Here is an 18007-nt window from a genome sequence, read left to right on the forward strand (position 1 = left end):
CTTGCAGGTTTTGTAAATTAAGTACTGCTTTATCGGCCGAAGAACCAACAAAAAGTATGTTTATTTGCGCCCGTGTACGCAATGCAAACACAAACAGCAGTTTGAGAAATTCATTTCGGGTCTTCTTTTACTATGTGGCAGATTCGTACCACTGTGAGAACCAACAAAGGCTGTACGATTGAATTGAATTGCATTTTATTGAATTGAATTGAATTGAATATTATTGACCAAATTAAATGAAGTTGCATAATCTTTTAATGGGTAAAACATCGAATTCGATAGAGCACATTGCTTACATGACAATGGCGACATGTACGCCGACTCTGAGCACAAGAATTGAGAGCGAATCCAACGCTGAGTGCGCGGAGTTATCTCACTAAACGCACCAGCGGAAATAGATCCGCCAGAAGACGAGCGTTGTGCCCCCCGCCCCTGCAACACTCTTGGCGGTGGGTCGTGGCCGTGGGCGCAGACAGGACATGATTAGCCTGCGTGAACATTCTGAGTAATCATCGCCGTGACACTTACTCGTAAATACCTGAACCGGGAGCAAACACATGCAGGATGCGGCGAAAAGAGCAAGCAATAGGTGGACGGCATTGCCTCCTGTGCTCCGCCCTACAGGCTTCCGACAATACGAATGACATGGCGTCCCTCAACTGGCTTACGCCCCTCAAGGGCGGTAACGCAAAAGAAACTTGCAATGGGAGAACCCCTTCTAATCGTCTAGAAATCCTGTTACGGTTACCTTGTTGAAGCATGTAAACGGCTGCGACTCTACGGTGCACAAAAACGACATCTTCATGAGGGTATCGCTGGCGAGGTAGTTAATTCTCTTAGCCGGAAGCTCTTAGTTTGAAGTGGATGAGCCAGAGATTAGATATATGTATAAATAAAGGTACAACAAGTTTCCTTTCTCCGTCAAAATCAGGCAGTGGATAGACAATGCTTATGCTAGCCTTAACATTGGCGAAACGCCGGTGCTCACATAGTGTAACGACGCGTCAACCTATGTCTACTGGAAAGTCTATTATCATAACTCTATTCCGGATAGAGATCTTCGAGATCTTAAGCTAAGGGTAGAGATGGTTGTATCTTTATCTACAAAGATAAAGACAATCCCTCCTTCCCCGTTAAACTGCCTATACAGCGCATCACGACGTTTACATGTAAGCTTTTACACATGCATGGTGTAAGTATAGTGATCTGCAAAGACAAAGACAATCACTTTTTCCCCGTTCAAGTGCCTACACAGCGACATCACGACGTATACATGTAAGCTTTTACACATGGGGTAAGTATAATGCCAAGCTAAGTGTGAACACTTAGGTTAGAAATCTTTAGACAGACTCAACCACTTCTTTCAGTGAAAATGCCTACACAGTGGCTGTATATATCAGCTTTACGATCGGCGAAACGCCGATGTCCACTAGTGCAAGGCCGTGTCGAGCTAAGCCTAAACGCTCCCCGCTGCGGGCTCCACATTGCTGATTCGTAGCACCCAGACCCCGACATGAGTGGCAATGTTGAGCGGTGGTGGGGGCAGGTCGATGAGGACCAAGTGTCCGACCGATTTCCACGTGAGATGCTGGGTGTTGCCGATGAGCATGATGCGCGTGTTTCCATTGACCGCGAGCGATCCTAATCGGAGGAAGCCGCTGGTGGGCCACTGGAGGAGGAAAGCGTACACCGCGGGCGGTCTGTCCGAGGACAGCGGCGGAGCTTTGGCCGAGTGCGCACTGCTGCGGGGTCGGATGCGACCCGCGGGGAATTCCGCCGCAGGGTTCGGTACAGCATCGGGGTTCGTTGCTGGTGCGGGCATAGGTGGTGGCGGGAAGTCCGAGGTTGTGTACCTGAAGGGCAAAATTAAGAGACACGGGAGGAGGCAATAGGTCAAACGGGAACATTTACATGTTGATCGTCAAACCTTCAAATACCCAAATCACAAACGAAGAGGGAACCCGTGTGACGATTTCTCGCGCACTAAGTGAACGCAGCTACGAACGATGCGTCGTTCATGAGACAAAGGTATACTGCTATATACTGCTTTTTCATGATCGATCGTGTATTGTCTTATCTAGAACCGTTCCTTATTCGCGATTTCCAAGTAACCCCTTTGGCACAATGGAAGCCCGTTTTCACCCACGTGCCGTGTGTCCCGAGATATTATCAGAGCTTTTCGGTCGACCAACCGGTCTACGGGGAAATGCATTAGTTTTTGAAAGGCCGCCATTGGGTCCACGCAGAAAGCTTTTGCTTTAATTACGTCATCGGATTCTTGTGAGGCGAAACCTATAGGGCGCTGTGCAGTAACACCACCTGCAACTATCTTCTGAAATGGAGTGTAGACTGCTAACGCGCTAGGCCAGTGTCGAAAAGCGGTCATACGTGGCACCAAATAACTTGAGATTGCTAACGTATTGCGTCAAACACCTGCGTCCAGGGCATATCGTAACGGCAATGACCGAGGCACAGAATTACCCCGCGTTGCTCAGAGTACAGAAAATATTTCATCAATGACTTCGAGTCAATTCAAAATCGTTCAGTCCGATTCATACATTCGCTTTATCGTCACGACGTTAGCGTATCATTCTTAAAGGTCCGGTCTAGATTACCGCCACTTTCTCTTCCACGCCGCATGACACACGGTTTCTCTGTTGCACAAGCTCATTCGCTACTCAACTATGCCCCATACATAATCTCCTAGACGTACATTTCGCACCGCACCAGTCACCCCCTCCAAGTTTCCCGTTACCGCCATAGAACCATAACATTTTTGGTGTCCTTCTTTCGCCGTGCAGCCAAGGAATGGAAAGACCTTCCCGACCACATCGTCGCAATCACCTGCCCATCAACATCCACTGAAATTGTAACCAGTCATGTTTGTCTGTGATAACCTGTTGCAATGCTCTTTATCTTCTCTACAGACCACCCCTTATGCAATACCCCTTTGTAGGCCTTTAAGGAAATAAAATGTGATGATGATGATGATGATGATGATGATGATGATGATGATGATGATGATGCCTTCCAGCGCAAGCATACCATACGTCACTGGAGACGGAATCGTTCTGGGCTGCCCACGGCTTGCTGGCGTAGACTGCCTCTCCGTGCATGGCGAGCCACCTGCCAAGCGTGGTGAGCCGCTCCTCGAACGCCATGGGGATGCGACCGTCGTGAGTGGGGCCCAGGGTGATGAGCAGGTTGCCTCCGCAGCTGATGGTCTCCACCAATGCCACCAATAGCTCGTGGTCCGTAACGAAGTCCTTGAGCTGCGCGTTGCGCCGGTAGCCCCACGACGGCTTGTCCAGGGTCATCACGTTTTCAAACTTGTGCTTCTGCAGTACCTCTGCAGAATCAAGCAAGCGACGTAAAAGAGTGAGTTTGTGATTTCTGATTATGTACCTACTAAGTTGCCGAAAACGGGTTCATCACCGACCGTTGCGGCAGAGTGTTCTTTCACTAGTCATCTGCAATTTGTCGTATCTTATGGCGTCCTCGAAACTATACACCAGACGAGCCCATTACTGAAACTTTAATGTACCAAAATACATAAATTGCGTGGTCGCCGCATGATTTATTAATTGGGAGCAAATATATTGAATAATATACCACTCAAAATGAAACAAAACACATATAGCACTCATTCATTAGAAAAATCCTTCATGTCTGAGCAGTAAACATCACCATGTTACAAATGCAGACTTTATTTGTGTTTGTAAAAATGGGGTTTGGGTTGTTTTTTTCGCAAATATGTCATGGATCCATCAGTAGCCATGTCGGCGAACGATCCAGATGTGTTTCCACGTACTTTCTGTATCTGTCTTCTTCATTAAACAAACATTCTGATTGTGAGTAGTCCACCAACTGGAGTGTGGTCCGCGGTCTTCCTGGCAGTGGTAAATCATTGACCCTGGGCAGTTTTACACCATATTGCAGGGGGCACGTGGGTAAAGTAGTAATCTGTCATTCTGTGTGCGCATCTAGGTTAGTGGAGTGTTGGTTTGGCGTGTCCGCTATCCACGGCTTCGTTTAGCGCAGAAGGCAGACAAACAGAAGGGGGTCGAACAAGCACAAGCGCTAGTGCTCGTTCTTCTCTCTTTCTGAATGACGCGAAAAGCAAAAACGCCCATGTGTACGAAATTTCGGCGCACGTTAAAGATCCCCAGGTGGTCAAAATTAATCCGGAGCCCCCCACTACGGCGCGCCTCATCGCCTGCGTTGCGTCGGCGCGTTAAACCCTACAATAAATCAATGAATCGTTCTTCTCTCTCCTGTTTGTCTGCCTTCTGCGCTATCTGAAGCCATGCATCTAGGTTAGAATTGCTATTTATTCGGTAAGCTTACGTTTTTTCGCGCCCCTGCACCCTGGCGAATCCGGGGACGAAGAAGTGAGAAACCATTTTTAGGTGCGGAGTACCTTAGGACCGGACAATGTCCGTCCGCGTCCGTACGCATAGCATTTACAATAGCAAAAAATCGCACAGGCACCGACAGGATTCGAGCCTGTGTCTGGTAGACCAGACAGAGTTAGTGTCAGTCGTCTTACCCATTGGGCTACGACCGTAAGTTAGTACCCGAGAGTCAAACGGATTTCTCCCTCGCTTGTAACGGTGCGGAGTACCTTAGGACCTCCCAATGTCCGTCCGCGTCCATCCATGCGCACACCACCATCAAGCGAAAATTAGGAGAAATTCCATTTGAGCCGTGAGTTGCAGTTTCATTTAGGGAATAATCAAGGTGCAACTCACGGCTGAAATCGAGTGGCGGTTGGGGCGCAAATTGGATGTCACTCGGGGCGCAACTTGGGTGTCATTTCGAGTCCCCGTACTCCGCACCCTGGCCATCATCCACGGGGTGGCGATGCTGCCATTTTTGAATATGGGAACATTGTGATGCTATTATTGCGAGGTTTCACGGGCGCGCATTGGTTTGTGGAGTGACCTAAAGCCACATCCCCACCTTATGTGTTTTATACAGCGTGGAAGAAGTTTCGAAAAAGAGATGGAGAACTCCACCTTGTGCCAAGTTGGCCATTGAGCCACCGCCGGGGAAATCCTTGATAAAATCTGTGCTCGTTTATAAAAGGTTACGATAACGAATTATATCGACAGCTTTATTTTTTCGTTGTTCGTGTTTGAGAATGGAGTGTCTATAATGATGTTCGACAGCACTCCTTCTCAGCGCTGCAGTCGTGGCTACAGTGCCGTCCGACAACATCGAAATTTTCAAGACTGCGCTGACACAGGCCTCAGCGACCGCCGTTGTGGTGAAGTTCCGTCTGAACGTCCTGTTACTAAGGGCGGTAGTTTGACTCTGGCTCATCCTAAGATTTATTTATAATTTTTATTGCGTTTGTTTATGGTGTTTTAAATTTTTTTTGTAGGTTAGGTTATGTCAGGTGACTTGACGTTACCTTACGTCAATGGTGGGCGAAGCAGTGCCAGACGCGACATTTTGTAATCGAAACTGCGGTGAACTTCGTTTTAGTGGAGTGCCGCAGTACAGCCAGACGGCACTCTAGGCAGAGGATTTTGGGAAAGTCGACCGGCGTTCGTACTGTCGGTGTATTTTTCACAAAAATAAGTGCTTTTGGTCGCGTGTATACCACATAGAAGAGGAAGCGGTGGTTTTAAGGTAAAAAAAACGCGCTGTGCCAGAAGGTTCGCGAGTGTTTCATTTCAGTGCCTAATATTTCTCGACACAAATGCCGTGGGAAGCACTTGATACAAGAGACATGCCTGCACATTTCAAATTATTCGTTGCAAATGCACGGCCTCGCCCATTCCAGAAGCCGTTTGTGCTGTTAGAGACGCCGACGATGAACGGCAGATTTTTTTCTTTGCGGGCAAATTTATGCTTCCGCTTTGAAAACTAAAACGCTTGCTTGGGAAAAAACATACAAATACCATTTTCCGTCATTATCATTATCATTTCCGTCTACATCATTTTCCGTATTAAAACAAAATTTCAACTACAGCAATTTTGATGAGAACAAAACCCGCGTGCCAAAAATCTACTCCGGCGTTTGAACAAGAATATTTCAGAAAAAAAAAACGCCATTTCTAGGGTGGAAACAAAAATTGGAGCAGATACATTTCCCCAAGCCTGTGCCGAATGTCTCACCCGATAAGGGTCGTCCTACTATTTTTGATACAGGCAGCCGTTTGATAGTGACGTCTGCGCAAAGTCACGTGGGCATACACTGTAGATCTGTGAGCCTCGATTCGTTGCCTGTTCTCTAACAAGAAGGCGTTAGGGGCCGCCAATATGACAGACGCTGCTAAATCGGGTCTTTTCAGGAGCATAATGCATTTAGGTAGCGCAGACGTCCGTTGGTGACGTCAGAGGTCAGTCACGTAGGCAATAATGGACGCCGCCGCGCAGGCAGGTGTAGAGCCGCAATTCGTTGCCTGCTCTCCAGCATGAAGTGATGTTAAAGGGCTACCACTATGAGCAGATTTCGTTCAGGATAGCTTTTCCAGCACATGAATTGGGTGAACAACCACTGTCAATTATTTGAGCCACAGAAAAACGCCACGTGATCCCGATATTGTGTCGACGCTGCTGATAAATATATCTACGCGGTGTCCTTTGACGTAGGAGGTCACGTGCTCAGTCCGCGATAGCTGAGACTTTAATTATGCCGCCGCTCGGAATGTCGATTCCCGGGCAGCTCAAAAGAAGGGTGAAGAGCTACCGAGAGGGCCGCGCTGTCTGTCAATGGCACTTGACTTGCGCGAACGGAGCGCCAGTAAACAGGCTTCACGTTCCGGTCCGCGTGCGAAGGCGTTTCTGCCGAGACAGAAACAGCGGAATTGGGTGCCCCTCGCGTTAGTGACACTACTATTCTCAAGAGGGGATGTTACGCGAGTAGAGGTAGTGGTGTGGTTCGTTGGCAGTTTTACTAGGGTCAGAATTCTGAGCTTAGGGCAAAACACATGTCGGGAGAACGAGCGTCTCCTCAGTGACGAGTTTTTTCCCCCACTCCTAAATCCGTCTTGATGAGACCTTCAATAACGAAATACTTAAACAAACGACATAAAAGCCACAGATGTGCGCTGTCAGAGACTCCGGATTGATTTTAATACGAAAGAGTTTTATGCCGGGACACACACACTTTACAGACGTCATATCCGTCACGGAAATGACATCACCGCGGCGGCGCTAGTACTTGATCTCACGAACAGTCTGGCCGCAACAGGAGGTGTGAGACGATCTGCTAACTGAGCCATGAAGCCATACTCGCATAGCTGTACGAACACGCCTCATGTCCTTTCTTCTAACTACTCCATTTAGATGATGCTGCCGTCTAGGAGAGGTAAAGCGAAGTGGGGTGTCATGACGCTAATGAGCGCCGATAGTTTGCGCCTCCATAGGGCAGCGTATTACAGCGTCCTGCGAGGACGTCGCTCGCCAGCAGGACGTCGCTCGTCAAGCACACCCACAAGACTGTTCCGACCCTCAAATCATGCTCCATTCGCTGTAGCGGACCATGACTTCACCAAACGATTCACTTACAACCCGGGTGTTCGGTTTCGTTCACACAGTTTGCGAGCGCCTGGGGTTTCAATCGGATTTACCCAATGCTCCGGCACATGTAACCCAGTTTCTAATGTTGGTGCGTCAACGGTTCCATACCGGCGAAATATAAATAGCAATGTGTAAGTTCATATCGATGCACAATAAACATGCAAATGCTCCTATGAAGGCACATTTCGCTTTCGTGTTCTACCGATTCCTATGAAAGAAGGGTCAACCACATTTTTTCCGCATTGCCCGATATTCAAGATACTTAAGCAGTATTAACTTGTGGTCCCTTGTGCCTTTTACGTCCTTTGTTTAAATATTTGGCGCTTGAACGCCCTATCATAGAATACCAACTAGCGCGTGCCAACACGTTTTTAAGAAAAGTCTGTCCGGCAGCCGTCAAGCGCTTCCTGAACGCCGCCGCTGCCGAACCAGTTTTGGAAGAAGAAAAAGGCGCGCGGAAACGCGTCTTCCACAGGACATGTGATTGGCGCTTTATGATAGTATTGACTCGATCAGGAAAGGTCGAGTGGGCTGGTAGGTTCAGCTTACCTCGAACCCTCCCGCGTTTATATGAACTCCATCCACAGAATTCGCCGCGAGCTCGACATGTAGGTGGCGACAGCGTCGCGCTGCTAGTGTGGATGCTCCGCTGAGCGGCCCGTAAGAATGCACACTGTGGGCGCGCTTCGTGCCTTTTTCTCGCCGTATGTGCGCACGACAGGTGCAAACAAGAGTGGTATGCTGTAGTTCGGTTACTCAACCTTCAAAGTATAGCGTGGAAGCGGCAGTCAGCTACGCCAAAAACGCGACAACTCATCGGGAATCCCAGAATGGCCGTAATTGTGACAATGAGCTTGTACGCTGTGGCTCGTAGCAAGCTCGATTTTTCCAGACTATGGCTTTGAGCCTTCAATAAAAGCATAAATAGAAACAAATCAGGAAGCCTCGATCTCTGAAATTCAGTTTACAACGGCAATCTCAATCGCTTTCACTGGTAGCATGACGCATTCTTGCATTTGTGGGATGCTCTGAAATGGTAACACAACTTAACTGCCCCGAAATTCCTTCTAAGAGCTTACGATATTTTTTGTGTGTTCAAAAGGCAACATAAAATTACTGAATTTTGATCAGCGCAGAGATATAAATGTAACCGCTCTAACGGGTCTTTTAAATGAAATTTTAGCGACTCTGAATGAAGGTTTCATGAATAATGGTTTAGGATCACTTATTTGCGGCTTTAGTCGCAAGTGAACTTGCGAATTGAATTGTCAGCGCACGCAGTACAATCAACATCTCATGTTTAGCTAGGTTTTCGCAAAGTGACAAGCAGGCTTACAGTGTGCAAACCAAGCTTCTGGGAGCTCACAGTGAGCACAAATTTTCTCTGACGGCTGCTCTGTTGTACATTTGCGTTCCTTTTAATAACAGGTGCCTGAAAAAATAACAGCGAGATGTGTTTTCATTCTTGCGTATAAGGTCGCTTGAACCCTAAAGATGGCAAATAAAGTTGCGCTGTTGCTGATGTAGTAAAACGTTTCCTTTTTTTTTCTCGTTGCGAATCAGCGCAACGGGTTCCCGGTAACTGCTTTGTTTTGTAAACTGAATATCGCCTTTGTCTTGGCATTTAATTCTTGAGGATTGGTTAAAAAATGAAATTCTGCGCATTTCATTTTTTTTCGGGAAGGGGGAGGGGGGGGGGGGGGGGTGGTCCTGCCAACGTTGCAAGAGCAGCGAGAAGAGAACGCATGTAACGCGCGCGAAAAGCCAAACTATGGTTATCAGTATTATTTACAATCGAGACTACACTAGGCGTCGTGTTCTGTAGTGGTGAAAAAGCAGTTCACGTATTTTCCAAAATGATTAACCCCCCTTTTGGTCCGAGATTGTCCAGGAATTGTGGGACGCCTTTTTCAAAATTGTATTGAACGCAGGCATTGTGGGAAAAAATTAAAAAAAAAAAACAGCGGGTCATGGCACACACCCCTCACACATGGGGGCAACAACGTGCATTATATATTACGCGTTTTGTCCTCTTTCTTTAAACTTAGGTCCACCTTAAGAGGTTACCCAAGTAGCACAGAACATTAGAATAACGTTATCTGGAAGTTGCGAAAGTTTAAATAACGTTAAATGTTACGAGGCAATGTTTATGTAACGTTTAAAAAAAACATTCAATGTTTATGTTATGTTAGAAACGTTATTTTTACGTTGAAAACAAACATGTATGTTAACGTTTTGTTCCCAACATTTATTTAACGTTTAGGAAACAACTAAAAACCAATGTTAGAAATACTAATGTTATTACAATGCTCATACTCAACATTAAAGTAATGTAAATATACAAACATTATAATAACGTTCAGGACATGTTCAGGAAACAACTTATCACCAATGTTAGAAATGGTAACGTTATTAAAACGCTCAGGACTCAACATTAAAGTAATGTACAAATTGAAACATTATAATAACGTTCAGGGCATGTTCACGGCAGAACATTAATGGGATGTAAAAATGTAAACATTATTATAATGTTAAGAAGTACCCGCAAAGCAACGTTATAGGTAACATCTTTATTGCAACATTATTACAATGTTCAAGGCATAACGTTGAAGTAATTTTAGAAATTTAACGTTATTAAAATGCTCGAGGTAATACTGTCAGGTAACATAATAAATCTGAACATAAGCATAACATTTATGTTACAACGGCAGGGTGATGTTATGCTTGAAGCATTAGCGAAATGTTCAAAATAATTGCACAATACAACTGGCTTTTACCAAAGTCTTCAGGGGTACAGGGGGTCAAAACAAGTCCTCCCCCCGAAATTTCTCGTGAGGGAAGTAGGGAGGGGGGGGGGGGGGTCATCCAGGACGGGTGATTCGCGCGAACGTGAATCGCACGCGCCAGATAACGCTTCCAGGCTCCAGCACGTACCGGTCGGTTCTTCTGGCTCACTCTTCACCATTTTGACATATTAAAGGGGGGGGGGGAGGATATTTCGGGTTATTTCCTTATTTCACATATATAGAACTTTGCATCTCGTGCCGTCGGCGTGTCGCCACCGATTCTGCTATCTTTGGCGTGTCTTCCGCGGCCAACTTCCAGCTCGTTTGAGCAGCTCTGGCGGCTCAACCCCCCCCCCCCCCCCCCCCTTCCCATCCGATATAAAATCCTGGCTACGCCAATGCTTTTAAAAATCGCAGCCACATTATTTCAGTGCTTGACTGCATTTTGACGCCGCCGGAGATGTGCTGAGACAAATGTAAGTGTGTATGCGTGCGTGTTTATTTTGTGTTATGAGCCCAGCCCAGCCCAGGACATGGGCAAGCCAACGTGTTGAGGAGGATAAATTACAGCGCCAATCGTGTCATCAGTTGTGGTTTTGGCCGCTGCGAGTCCGCGCGAAACATTTCTCAGGCAAGGCGGCTTTCCCCTCAGTTGCCTTTTGTTCCCTCAGAGGAATAGCTCCGTCAACAACCGGTCCCATTTATGACCAGTCCTATTGTTGCCCACCGCCGCTCCCCTCGTTTTGCAAGGCGTGTATCATGCGGGTGCGCGCGGCGGGTGGGGGTTTGCTCCCCCTCTCAAGACCTGCAGGGGAAGTGCGTCAAAAACCTGTTCTTGTGTCTTGTATTCCGGCGTGAGGCTGCCTGGTATTTTTCTTTTCTGTCATCTGCACCGAGCGCAAGAAAGAGCGACAGCACAGAGCAGCAGAAGGTGTTTTGCGTCATCGAGAAATACACTTGTTGCCGGGAAACAACGATTTGCAAGTCAAATGCAGGTTACTTCAAATATACACGAAGGCACGCTTTTAACTATTTTCAGTAAGCATCATATGAAGTTAAATTTATTTTAGGAATTGACTAGGAATGATTAGGAATGAATGACTAGGATGAATGAATGAATGAATGAAATAATGAATGAATGAATGAATGAAATAATGAATGAATGAATGAATGAATGAATGAATGAAATAATGAATGAATGACTAGGAATGAATAGGAATAGAAAAAAATGAATAGGAATTGACAGTGTTATGTGTAATTTTTACATTCCTGTCACGTTTGCACCGCAAATTCTGCGCCATTGAAGCAGAAAACAAAAATGCGAGAGCTGCTTCTTATCAATGCGGCGATCGAATTAACACCCATTGGATGATTTGGTAGATCTGTAACGAACTCACACCTACAGTGAAAGCCAGAGTTGCCCTGCGCATGCAACGCGAGACTGCGACACCGCAGTTTCGCGTTATTTTGTTTCGCATTAGCCATATAAAGTACAACAGCATTGTTATGGTGCATCAGCCACAGAGGAAGAAGACACGAACGCCAGTGCCTAGCCTGCTCGCACGTGTGCTAAATTGTAGCCAAAACAACACGCTGGGCGCGCTCAGATCGACTTTGAGGTGTACATGTATTGAAAAGGAAGAAGCCGAAGCTCTGGCGTTCTTGGTCTGCGCGGGGCCTTCTCTTCTGTAAATACGCCTTGTTGGTTGATGGATTGTAGGGTTTAACGCGCCGATGCAACGCAGGCGATGAGGCGCGCCGTAGTGAAGGGCTCCGGATTAATTTTGACCACCTGGGGATCTGTAACGTGCGCCTAAATCTCGGACGCACGGGCGTTTTTGCTTTTCGCCTCCATCGGAAAAGCGGCCGCAGCGGCCGGGAATCGAACCAGCGTCCTCGTGCCCAGCAGCACAACGCCTTAGCCACTGAGCCACCAAGGCGGGTGTAAATACGCCTTGTAAATACATCTTCGTTTCACGTCTTCCTCTCTGTAACACTTTGGTGGCGGTTGCTAACCATATATCCATGCTCACGAGCGCGTAAGTGCTCACTATCGATGATACCCTACGCTCACGCTCGCGCTACAAACGGCTAGCCTCCTGGTTATAAGTTTAGTCGGGAAATCGACTTCATGATGTCGATGGGCGGTGGACCCTAGGTGAAATCAAGCACCGGGACCCTTGCGAAGTATCTAACCAAGCTGTACAGCCTTCCTTTGTAGCCGCATAACTGTATTTCTAGAGTGGATTTCAACTTTTAATATCTACGTATATAAACTGCACTCCGCTGTCGCTCCAATTCCTCCCCATAGCGCTGCGCTGCAGGCACGATTGCTGCCTAAATATTTTGATGTCTGCTGCTGCGGTGTTGTTAATTCACTGCAAAAGCTATAATGTTTGACAACTGTATTACCTTTGATGAAACTTCATAAAAATATTTAGGCGACGAAATTGAAACTTTGAAAACTTCCCTTTGCGGCAGACGTAATCAATTCGTCAATTTTGATGCAAGCCTAGGTTTATCCGCCGTGTAAAAGCACGCACCACGTCGAAATATAGAGTTACGCGTACAGTTAAACCTGTATGTAAAGAAGTTGATAAAAATTCAAAATTTTCGTTACATGCAGGTTTTCATTATATGCAAGTTTCGATTTAAGGCACCCGTAAATGAAGCCGAAACTAAATCAGAATACTTGACATCAGGGACAGTGAACTCTCCCTTCAAGAATTTATTTCAGAGTGAAAAAAGTGCTCTATTTGCGGCTTCTGCTTTTCCACGAAGTTTTTCAGTACACGGCAGTCCAAAGAATCAAGGTCACTTATATATACCCCTGTATTCGCAAGCGTAACGTAACTATCAATTTTGCCTTTTGACACTCTTCGCTGCTTTAACCAGTTTCAAGGAGCAAACGTGTGCTGAAAGGGCGCCCTTTCGCGAACTTGATGCTATTTAATTGTGCACTCAAACTTTTTGAGAAGGTGCTAGCTGGGATGTTGTACCGAACGACAACGTTGATCCTACTTGCCTGCGGAGACGGCACCTGAAATTGCGAGCTTGTCTTGAAAAGACAAATCTTTTTGTTTTCTAGTAGCAGAACTCATCACCAATGAACCTACACCTCAGAAATCAGTGGAGACGCGCGAATATACTCACCGACAGTTGGGCCTAGCACCTAAGCGACACCACACTCACATTGGAAACACACGGTAGTTTGCAGCGCGGGCAATGTTCGCTAAATTAGTGCATATCTCGAGCCAATTTTTCAGAAAAAGTGCAAAAAACGATGGCTCATCAGCGTAGCGAATTCGTTACATGAAGGTGTAACTGTTGCCATGCCTTCGTTATATAGAGGTCAGGTCGAAAACGCATCGTTTTCAATGAGGCTGCCAATGGGGATTTGAAAAACTTTGTTAAATCCAGGAATTCGTCACATGGAAGTTAGTTACATCCTGGTTCAAATGTAATTGAAATGACTCCTTTTTTCCCATTTTGTGCCTTGCAGACATTGTGCTAACTCAAAGCCCGAATTCTTCTCACAGGCAAGGGCAAGACGATTAGGAAGTATTCGAGTCCTTATAATCAGCCGAAGCGCAATGTTTAGCCTCCAATTACGCGAACTTCGTTTAAAACCTTGAGTTGCGTTAGTTGTTGAAAAGCTGCGTACCCATATTTTTCCCATCATCGTGTGCGGCGTAAGGACACGAAGCCCTCGAAAAATGGGGAGGGTGGGGGAAGAGGGGGGGGATCGAGCCTTACAGCGCCCACTTTGTTGGCGCCTATGCCATCGAGCTAATTTGAAACGAATCATCCGATCTCAGTGACTCCCTGTTACTGTTATGACGGGTCTGGGACATTTCGGTGAAGCACGTTTCGGCGCACGGGCTTTCCGATGCACGGACTTCTCGGTTCAAAGGCATTTCGATGCGAAAACATTTTGAAGAACAGATATGGTTACTCGTAGTGTGCTCCTAACGTGCCACGATGGAAGAAGACAACGACGGTAGAAAACGACGACGAAGCGTTTGAGTACGCAAGCAGTGCACGTGCAGTTTTCTGGAAACAGCGGTAATAAGACAACGCCAGCGGTGCGCTAGCTGTCTCGAGCAGGTCATGTAAAATATATTTGTTGGTACTAGCCATCTACTTCGGTCTGGTTCTTGTATGCCTTATTTGCTTTGAACGTATTGTTGTATTTTGATTTTGGTAAATCATATGTCGTGAATGACTATTTACTGCACTTACTGAATTTTTTTTATTATATATTAATGCCGCGTTTCAAAAGTTTATCTTACGATTTGTGTCCATTGTTAGGTTTTTCTTTAACACACTTCAAGCAACACCTATTATAAAGCAGATTTATTTTACTCGTTGCGGCTTATTTCCTATTACGTTGTGGTTCTTCGGGCAGGGGAGAGATTGCTCTAGATTCACTCAGAAAACATTTTAGAAAACATTAGAAAGAGCAGTTTCTAGCCGTAATATCCCGTAATTTGCGTAATATTCCGTGATTTACTGTGAAATGATATCCTATTTCTAGTCGTGAGACTATGTAATTTTCGGAGCCGTTTAACGGGGGAGGAAGAAGGGGGGGGGGGGGGGGGGGAGATGGACTCCATGTGCGAAGGCATGCTTTATCGGCGATCAGGCGAGAAATTACGTAATCGTGTTCGCTAATAGTGCTCAAGGCTGCAGGGGTAACTCGCTTGTTTAAAGCATACATGTACGAAAAAAAAAACCCTTTTTTGTAGTTATGTGACCACACAGTTATTCCGTACGCACCAGCCGGACTGGTTAAGTTGCCCACAATTCTTTTTTCATCGAAGCATGATATTTCTGACTAGTGAATCAAAACGTTTAAGTTCTAGTTTACAAAAAAAAATGCCACTGGTGTTTTTTACAAATTTTCTCCCCACACCACTCGTATTTCATGTTTGGTTATGAAGCGTTCCTTGATCCAGGCATCACGATCAGTCTCGTCAATCTTGTTCGCGAGTCCTCTTCATTCTGTTCGTTGAGACGAGCAGGTAAGGCTGTCTTCACTTTGCGATGTAAAAGGCGAACTTCGCGGCGCTGTCCCCAAGGGCGGGTGGAGAAGTTTCCCGTCGCATTGTGCGACGTTCCTTTGTGTAGCATCCCCCCACGGGTTTTTGTTCATTCAGACAGGTTTCAGCCGCAGACAGCGGCTGCGGAAAGTTGCTTGGAGATCCACTGCCTTCTCGCCCCATATGAGAGGGAAAGAAAAAAAGGGCAAGGGCTCAAGGGGTCTTTTCTCGCCACTGCCGACCCCGTGCGCACCCAGCTCCAGTCGTTACACCGGATCGTTTACCTGGATCACTGCAGTTGTAGACGTAAGTATATGCGCAAGCGCATGCTTGTTCAGTCGTAGCCTGTTCGATGGTGTTATATCTTTCTCCGTGGTCTGTCCAACCGAGACCCGTTTATCGCTGGATATTCAAAACGAAGCGCCAGAGGCGGCGTTTGGGCAATGTAAGCGACATACAAGGAAGGTGTGCAGGAGCAACTCGTGAGTATTTTCTTGCTTATAGGCCCGTGCACACTTGCGACGAACAACGCGATTTCTGTCGCGGCGACAAATTGGCCGAGACCGAACGACAAAACGGATCGCCGGGCGGCAAAAGTTTCCGAAATCGCGTCTCATCGTCGCAAGTGTGAACGGGCCTTTGAACTATATAGTAGGCAGTATTGATGGAAGAATCAATGTTACGGGTACGTTGCATGGAAACGATTTTTGTTCGTTGCATGGAAACGATTTTTGCGCGCTTTGTGCAAAGCAAAGTGAATTCGGATAACTAACCTCGCCCACACTCGAATGATCTTCACTTCAGCCGGGCAAGTGAGGTAGCGGCTTGGGCACGCGAAACAAAATAATGTGCGTGTCACGTTAGTTCGCTGTGCGAAATTTTGAAAAAAAAAAGCATTACATTTGCCCCTAATTGCCTGGCAATGCGATAATTATGTTGGGAACGCCGGGGTTCCTTAACGTGAAAAAAAAAAGGGGGGGGGGGGGGGTGCAGCCAGTGCAGCTACTTCGGAATGTAGTCGATACAAATGCAAACGAACAGGTCAGAATGCACCCCTTGGTAGCCTATTTTGCCGCTGGTTAACTTAGACGGTATGACGGTGTACCTATCGCAAAAAGTTCGTCAGACTTCTGGGATATATTGTTAAAAGCTGCAAACCTGAGACCACTGCCGCTTTCTTCGCTGGCGAGTAAGCAACCAGACAACCTGCGTGACTATATAGCCAACTTTGTTAGAAAGGGGCACTTTGAGGGCTGAAGGGGTTACAGAGGGTGGGAAAAAGTGCGCTGTTCGAATACATGCGTTCGTTTGCGACTTACATTTTTGAAATGCATTAACGCAGCATAGCGCGTTCTTGAGTTGTGAGAAATGCACCCCAAAAGGCTGGCAAATAGCAGCTGGTAAAGAGTCGAAGTCACTTTCATTGCAGGCTATGGTTTTCAAGATACCCTCAAACCGGGAAAGCCGCGGAGTTCATCGACGATGAGTGCCAATCCCGAGACCATAGAAACTGGTAAGTAAATATTGTGTAAATGGCTAGCGGGTTTAGCGAATCAAAATGGAAAAGCGAATTCAATCGATAACGCACAGCACAACAGCTAGGAGCTGGAATGACCAGGGCAGGTGCCACTTTCAACTAAGCCGATAAAGATCCGAAGGGGGAATTGGGGTTAAGAGGTACTTGGTCATGCTAGCGATCACCCACTCCCTCTAAAGGGAACCGTTCCGCCCAAAAGAGGTCACTCTGGATACAGAATTTTGCCTACTGCGCGTACTTTATCAGAAGTTTGGAACCAACACGCTTTCATTGGGGCCGCATTGATCATACACAGCAGTCGTTCGCCGAAATAAAACCGACATGCTTCGAGCAAAAAGGCTGGTTCTAGTACTGTTCATCGGTGGTGCGGTTTCGAACAGCTTGAATCAAAGGCTTTTACAGCCGTGGTTCCAGGCGCTCTTCCCAACTTTTTAAAAATCCTGTAAATGCTCAGCAGTGATGAATAACAGGGTGCGTTTCATATGACGAGGTAACAACGCCGAGCGTGAAAAAACAAAAACCATGGTTCAAGTGAACGCTAACAAATTTAGTGGCTGCAATGATACGCATGGCTTTGACTGAAAAACAGAAAAAAAAAAGAAGAATGCCCAGGGTTGTAAAATGCTCAAATTCTTCCTCCTTTCTTCGCCTAGCCTGTTCCAAGCATGTATTAAACATGTCACACAACTCTTTTCAGTGCTGAGAAAGACTAGGATCGAAGTTGTTCGTTTATGAGTTCCCACTTTGGTTCCCTTTATTACGTAAGTAAACTTGGACCATTATACACATTCGTGTTTAATGAGTGTTTCTTTTGTGTGAACCATCTGTAATACCTCTGTAGCACTTTGTGTTCTTTTTTAGGTGAAAGATCTGCCGGACTGGAGGAGCAAACGTCGCTTCTACAACCAAGCGAATTTTCAGATGGATTGTTTCGATTGAGGTAGCGGTCATCTATTGGCGGTGAGCGCGAACACAGGCGGCGCTGCGAAGCGCGCCTCTGTGACGTCAGCTTAGGGATTCTCGCATTTGTCGTCTGCTTCACTCAGGATCGCTCTCCCTGCTGTTTTTTTGCGCTCGGTCAACGTCTGATGCTTGTCCGCACCAGAATT

General features: G+C 46.5%; 1 protein-coding gene and 1 long non-coding RNA gene across 2 annotated transcripts in view; one reads left to right on the forward strand and one right to left on the reverse strand.

The window, feature by feature from the left end:
• Positions 1 to 239: 239 nt before the first annotated feature.
• The window catches only part of LOC144138258 (alpha-L-fucosidase-like), a 66469-nt gene continuing 48701 nt past the window's right edge, over positions 240 to 18007 (reverse strand). The window contains exons 7-8 of the mRNA XM_077670444.1: positions 3046 to 3349; positions 240 to 1853 (exon numbers count right to left, since the gene is read on the reverse strand). Coding sequence (XP_077526570.1) covers positions 1457 to 1853; positions 3046 to 3349 — 701 coding nt within the window. The 3' untranslated portion in view covers positions 240 to 1456. The remainder of the gene's footprint in view (positions 1854 to 3045; positions 3350 to 18007) is intronic.
• LOC144138260 (uncharacterized) lies at positions 15304 to 17848 on the forward strand. Its single transcript, XR_013315858.1, has 3 exons — positions 15304 to 16874; positions 17596 to 17659; positions 17760 to 17848. It is a non-coding gene; the product is annotated as an uncharacterized LOC144138260 (long non-coding RNA).

Source organism: Haemaphysalis longicornis, unplaced genomic scaffold, assembly GCF_048455015.1.
Source record: "Haemaphysalis longicornis isolate Haplotype H1 unplaced genomic scaffold, Haemaphysalis longicornis Haplotype H1 scaffold_5, whole genome shotgun sequence".
NCBI classification, from domain to species: domain Eukaryota; kingdom Metazoa; phylum Arthropoda; class Arachnida; order Ixodida; family Ixodidae; genus Haemaphysalis; species Haemaphysalis longicornis.